The sequence below is a fragment of the Solanum pennellii genome, chromosome 2 (assembly GCF_001406875.1).
Source record: "Solanum pennellii chromosome 2, SPENNV200".
NCBI classification, from domain to species: domain Eukaryota; kingdom Viridiplantae; phylum Streptophyta; class Magnoliopsida; order Solanales; family Solanaceae; genus Solanum; species Solanum pennellii.
In genome coordinates, this window is record NC_028638.1 from 42,742,721 (window position 1) to 42,748,765 (window position 6,045).

The window sequence follows — 6,045 nt, forward strand, 5'->3', positions numbered from 1 at the left end:
GGGGGGGGGGGGGATGACTTGAAAGCATGAATGAATGTGACGTCCAATAAGAGAAATACAAGCTAAAGAGTATCTAAGCAGACGGACTCTGAGATTCTAGGAAATGATGAGTATATTAAAATCCAGAGATGCCTAGTTATCGACTAATCTCTTACCAAAAAAATCACCAAGTTTGACTAACCCAGGTGATTGCAGTATAGGATCTGGCACTCTTAGACTTCATGATAAGCAAGTGGATTCAAGTAACCAGGTTAAACAAGGTTGAAGAAATTGCTCGTCAAAGGGAAGTGGAGGAAATGCATTGAGACGGTAAAAACATAAATCACATCATTGTACGCCTCATCCTTGGATCACTTTGTTGGAAAAGTCAAAGAACACTTTGGAACTGCCCATTCTCTGGGTTATCCACATGCAATACATTTTTTCTTCTAACAAGGTAAAATGTTTTTACCATATAAGACATATTCCTAAACCCCCAAGCACCATAAAGAAAGATGTGCAAACGAAAAGGAGGATGCTAAACAGTGAGCTTCACAAGATAAAGATTGTATTGCACTAGAAACTGTAATAGATTTAATGGGACTGATAACACAGCAGAGAAGTGGTTTAAAATGCATATATATTGATAAAAAGGTAGACATTTAGGTGTAGCAAAACTGAAAATAAACTAAACCAAATTTGACGCATAACGTTTCTGAAATGGACTCCATTAGCTCTCAACTTCCAACTTTGGCGATGAAAAAGTAAAAAAACAACATTACACGGACAAAAATTCTTGTAGCTTAAAGTCATGAATACATAAGTAACTTACTGACAACAATCATTGTAGCACTTCTCCGCTTGCTTAAAGTCGTGGGCATATAGGTAAACAATGATTGCACTAAGATAAGCCTGCAAGGAATTGATTACTTTAGCAATTGCTGAAGGTTGAAACCTTCAAAAGTGGTAAGGATTTTCAAGTATTTTAACACTATATTTATCTTTTACTGATAACATTATTTTAACACTAAATTAAAAATTGATCCCACATTTATCTCGAAGAGATGAGTCAAGAATGATGACCTAGATATGAGATCGACAGATTGTTACACAAAACCGGGGAGATCCACTTCGACACAACATTCATTGCATGTGTTTACCAAGGACAAGCTATTCACTAGGAAAAAGAAAACCGAGAAAAAACAAAGGAAGAATACAAACAGGATGAATACAATAGGGCTCATATAAACTGAAACCATAATCACATCCTCCTGAGATAACTTTCTCCTCAGTAGCTTGAAGAATTGGATGAAATGAAGATCATGGTGACAAAGCCAAGACAACAAAGTGAGAATTATTCAGCAAAAGGAGGAGACAAGGAAAAAAAAAAGAGGCTAAAAGGACAGGACAAAAAGCACACACAGAAATCTTAGTCTTAGCACTATATATGTGCACATAAGTTCAATGTAATTATGGTTTTAGCTTGTAACTTTTTGGAGGTGGCAGCATACCCTTAATGCTGAAGAATACGACTATAACGTTATCAAAAAAAATAAATGTGCACATAAGTTCAATTTTTATACACCCATTGAGAATATAATTAAATAATAAACGTGTTCTCTCTAGCAGCTTAAACTTTTAGATGAGATGGTTGCACACTTCAACATGGGGGTAGAGAGCAGGTAGGACCACAGAGCAGGTAGAGGTCGTAAGATTGAAGCTCACCGCCACCAATATCAAAAAGAATTTTCATGTGCTTGGTCCATGAAAAATGAATCAGGCCCACACGTGAGCGGGCGTGTAATAAAGAAAGTGTGTTCTCTCTAACAGGTCAAGCGTTTAGATAAGATGGTCACACACTTCAATGATACCCATTATTAATTGGAAACTCAGACCAAGCCAAAAGATCAAAATGTCCTACATTTTAAACAAAAACTAATCCAGTTACTGATTGATCAGTCCTAATAACCCCATGAATGCTATCAGTCTATTTTGTTAAAACTGAATAATGCGCACCACTACAGAGCACTCATTAATAATGTCTGAGAAAAGAACATTCAAATATAAGCAGTAGATGTGACGTTTAGGCATAAAAGACACACAAGAGTAGAAGAACTACGAGAGAGGACACGTCAATATGGTTTATATTGGCTGCATATGTAATGCACGAACAAAAAGATGGTGTGTGTGTGAGAGAGAGATCCTGTGATGGTTTAGGAGGAAGCAAAGAACTCCTATTTATATAGCTTGAACACAAAGCAAATAGTTGTAGCTAATGAACAATTGCAGTATTAATTTCTTGAGAAGGAAATTAATAACTCTTTTTGAAGTGCGGAAACCACAGACTAAAATTTCTTAGTGTAAAAGGCTGACATAAACAAACTTGGATTGTGCTATAAATTATTTTCTTCCAGTAAACAAACAAGATAACGTCAAAGTATGTTCAGCAGATGGAAAATGTGACTAAAGGGCTTTCGAACCTTGCACTGGCTATGTGTTGCGCTGCACTTGTCAGCAGCTAATGCCAAACTTATTAGGATAGTTGCAGCATCTTCATACCTGCATGTGGTGAAATCAAAGTCATCATCACTTACTAAAGGGAGAAGTGTACTGTGTGAACCACTTCACTTAAGAACATAAGACTATTAGAAATGAGACTTTTTATTTATTTACTTTAGGTTGGCGATACATCTCTCATGTGTGTGTCTAATACTCTTTAATCATCCAAACACAATTTTTGATATCATGTTGTATTTGAGGCTCAAAACCAGGACCCATGTAGATATATTATTGAATGGTGCAGACCAGCTCCATCTAAAAGTTAAAACATTAGAAGATGTGACACTTCTATTTATTTGTTTTAGGTTTGCAACAGGAAAGCCTAAAACTTAACAAAATTCTTTTATATAAAAAGTCAAATCACTCAACTTGGTTGTGACCTTTTTAGCTCAATAAGTTATAACTTTTTTTCATCAGCAGGAAACAAAGAAAAGAAGAAGTAAAAGAAAGACGTTGAAATGTACTTAATGAATACATTTCACTACACTATCTTCTAAAAGTAACATCTGCCTCGAGTGTAATTCTTACTTTTCAAGCTTCAGATAAACCCTTGCAGCATCACGATATAGATCAAAGGCCATTTGTTCCTTCCCGTCCTCTTCAAGAATGGCACAGGCTTCAGTATACAACTGAACAGCTACATCAGGTGCTCCATCTTCTAAAGCACTATAACATTAACAACTTGCTAATCAGATACGATACAGTGTTTCTATCTCAAGCAAAAAGAGAAAGTGTCAGACACATAGAAGGAATCTATAGTTAGAACATATGGAAAACTGTTAGATCTGTGAAAACATCCCCCTCTCTAACCGAGTTTCTCATCGAAAGGGAACAGAAAGGCATAGGGAAAGTTAGGCATGGAATTTAGACTGATGTCAAACACAAAGCTGGCAGCCTGGCACTGCAGGATTGTGCCAGTGATTACCCGCCTTTTCCATTTCCTTGTTTCACAAATATGTAGCGTTGTATTAAATTTGATTTATTATATTGTTAATTTGATTTTTAATGATAGTTTTGCTTATATTTAGATTCCATTTTTTTTATGAACTCTTTTGACATTACAATAAGTCTGCGTTTGGACATGCGATATGAAGTCAAGGAATCAAATAAGCGTTTGGGTATGCTATTTGGGATCATGATTTCAAATCCCAAATCCTCCAAAAAACATATCATTTGGGATTCCAAAGCATGATTTCAATTTTTTTTAAATGTAAAACTTGACCCATAAATTTATATTTTTGTAAAGAAAAAGAGCCATAATTTAAAATTTTGCAAACAAAGACTCATACTTGGCGTAAAGAGATTGTCCATACCATGTGAAAAGATTATATCAAAGATAACTAGTTAATGCTATTATTGACTAGTGGATCTATATAAAATTATGTATATTTGGAAGATTGTAATCACGAACATTTATTTTTTATAAAAGAAACACGGAGATATGCGATTTATCGACGAAGTGACTTAGGATACTCCAATACCTTGTTTATGAACTATGGTTTGCTCATTTGGTAAAATTATATAAGAATTGGAAAATTTTTGATAGTTTTCACAACTTGTGGGGTTTTTCTTGTTTATGAGAAAAAGCACAACTTAAGAAATCCAATTGCATGTCGAAACAACTCCGCATAAACTCTATCGTAACTTGTAACTAATGATCTGGTTTAATGACTAATATGGTATAATCAGATTCAACAAATCTACACCTCAATCTCATACTAGTTCGTGCTGCTATATTAATCCCGTATGTGTTCTGCTCCATTTAGGCCCGTTTTCCAGAACTAAACAAGGGGTTCTCTAGAAGTGGGGATTCTCTAAATCTGTAATCAGATAAGACTTAGACAATCAACGATATTAGAAATTATAATTTATATAGCATAAAATACTACTGCTGCAATTTTGACAAGTGCAGCCAAATAAGTAAGCAACATACCGCGCGCCTTTTCCAAGTGCGTCAGATGCAGGTTGGGGCCTCCCACATTCATTGTACAACTCAGAGGCCCTTCTATAAAAGTCAGCAACTTCTTTCCAGTTGCCTAGTTCCTTTGCCATTGTAGCAGCAGACTCCATATGCTTAGCAGCATCCCAAGGCCTGATTTACTAGTGAAGGATCCCAAAAGCCAAAACTCACTCAATCGAAGAACAAGAAGAAAGATCCAAAGAAACGGATTGGGGAAAAGGATACGAGGAAAGCATCTCTTGTCCTTTTGAAGCTTTTTCAAATGCTTCTTTTGCCTTCTCATAACTTTTAGCAAGCCTAAATCCATTAGCTGTAATGAATGGACATAGTATCTGTCATGTAATTAACATGCTAAAAGTTTCCATATTTATATAACATTTGTTTTATTCGTGAATATTGTACATACCTGCCTGCTCATACAAACCAGTTGCACTTTTCCAATCAATACTCCACCTGGTAAAACTTAGTTTTGTCCTATATATATAGGTAAACATATAATAGTTACATAAAACTTAAAAGGCGGAACGGCACAAGTATTAAATAAACAAAGGCTTCTTTTTGTCTTCACATTAATGGAACAGAACATTCATCCAGCATTCAAAATCTCGGAGATGGTATTTTGCATCACTCTAACTACAGCTAATCTCTCAGAAGTTAGATCAAATTAATAGAGACCACAGATAGTAATCAAGATCCTTCAATCTTTGATCAAGACACTATTTTTACTGGTTGGTGTAATAACTACTAGAAAATCAAATCTCACCAAGAAAATGGAAATTATCTTAGTTCAATCACCACACAAGGGGAACAAAGCAGACACATTCCATTACCACTTCCATTCAACAATTTCAAAAACTATAGCAAAATACGGTCTTTATAGATAGCTTAAAACAATTACATGTACATACATTGTGTATATGTGTGTGATATGCCATTTTCACACAAGCAACTCAAAGAAAGAAGAATCCCTCTTACACAGACTTGATCATACAGCCATAACAATCTTTACATCACAAAAATTGTATCTTTATATGAAAACAATTGTATCTGACAAAATTGAAAACAGAGCAAATATTTAACAGATAAAAGATACAGAGTTTATTGAGATGGGTATGTGTGGGGGGGTGTTCTTACAGTTTATCGGCTTTGCTGATCAACTTTTCAGGATCGGAACCCATGGCTGATGTGCTGTGAGTTCCTTTCTTGCTTCTCCGGTCAATCTGAGAATCCGGTTTTGTTCCGCATTTGCAGGGACCCCTATGAGAAAAATGCAACTTTTGATTAATTGCGAAATTGGTCCCTCATGTTTGATGTTTTGAACTTTTGAACCAAATCAATATGATATTTACAATAGACTCCTTTACGTTTCTAAATTTATACTTTTCACCAACTTATTTATTTACTTATGTTATTAAAAGTAATTTACAATTGAGTTAACTTTTACATATAACAAATATAAAAATCATATTTGTATGTTATAGCTATAGTTTGTATAATTGCGCTCCATAGCAAACATAAATATGTATATTTCGCTATACATATACAAA

At 34.9% G+C, this 6,045-nt stretch overlaps 1 protein-coding gene across 1 annotated transcript in view; it reads right to left on the reverse strand.

Moving 5' to 3' along the window:
* Positions 1-5,778, reverse strand: part of LOC107011916 (gamma-soluble NSF attachment protein) — an 8,248-nt gene extending 2,470 nt beyond the window's left edge. Inside the window, exons 1-7 of the mRNA XM_015211598.2 lie at positions 5,633-5,778; positions 4,905-4,972; positions 4,724-4,808; positions 4,472-4,630; positions 3,067-3,204; positions 2,460-2,538; positions 812-891 (exon numbers count right to left, since the gene is read on the reverse strand). Coding sequence (XP_015067084.1) covers positions 812-891; positions 2,460-2,538; positions 3,067-3,204; positions 4,472-4,630; positions 4,724-4,808; positions 4,905-4,972; positions 5,633-5,676 — 653 coding nt within the window. The 5' untranslated portion in view covers positions 5,677-5,778. The remainder of the gene's footprint in view (positions 1-811; positions 892-2,459; positions 2,539-3,066; positions 3,205-4,471; positions 4,631-4,723; positions 4,809-4,904; positions 4,973-5,632) is intronic.
* Between the last annotated feature and the right edge of the window lie 267 nt (positions 5,779-6,045).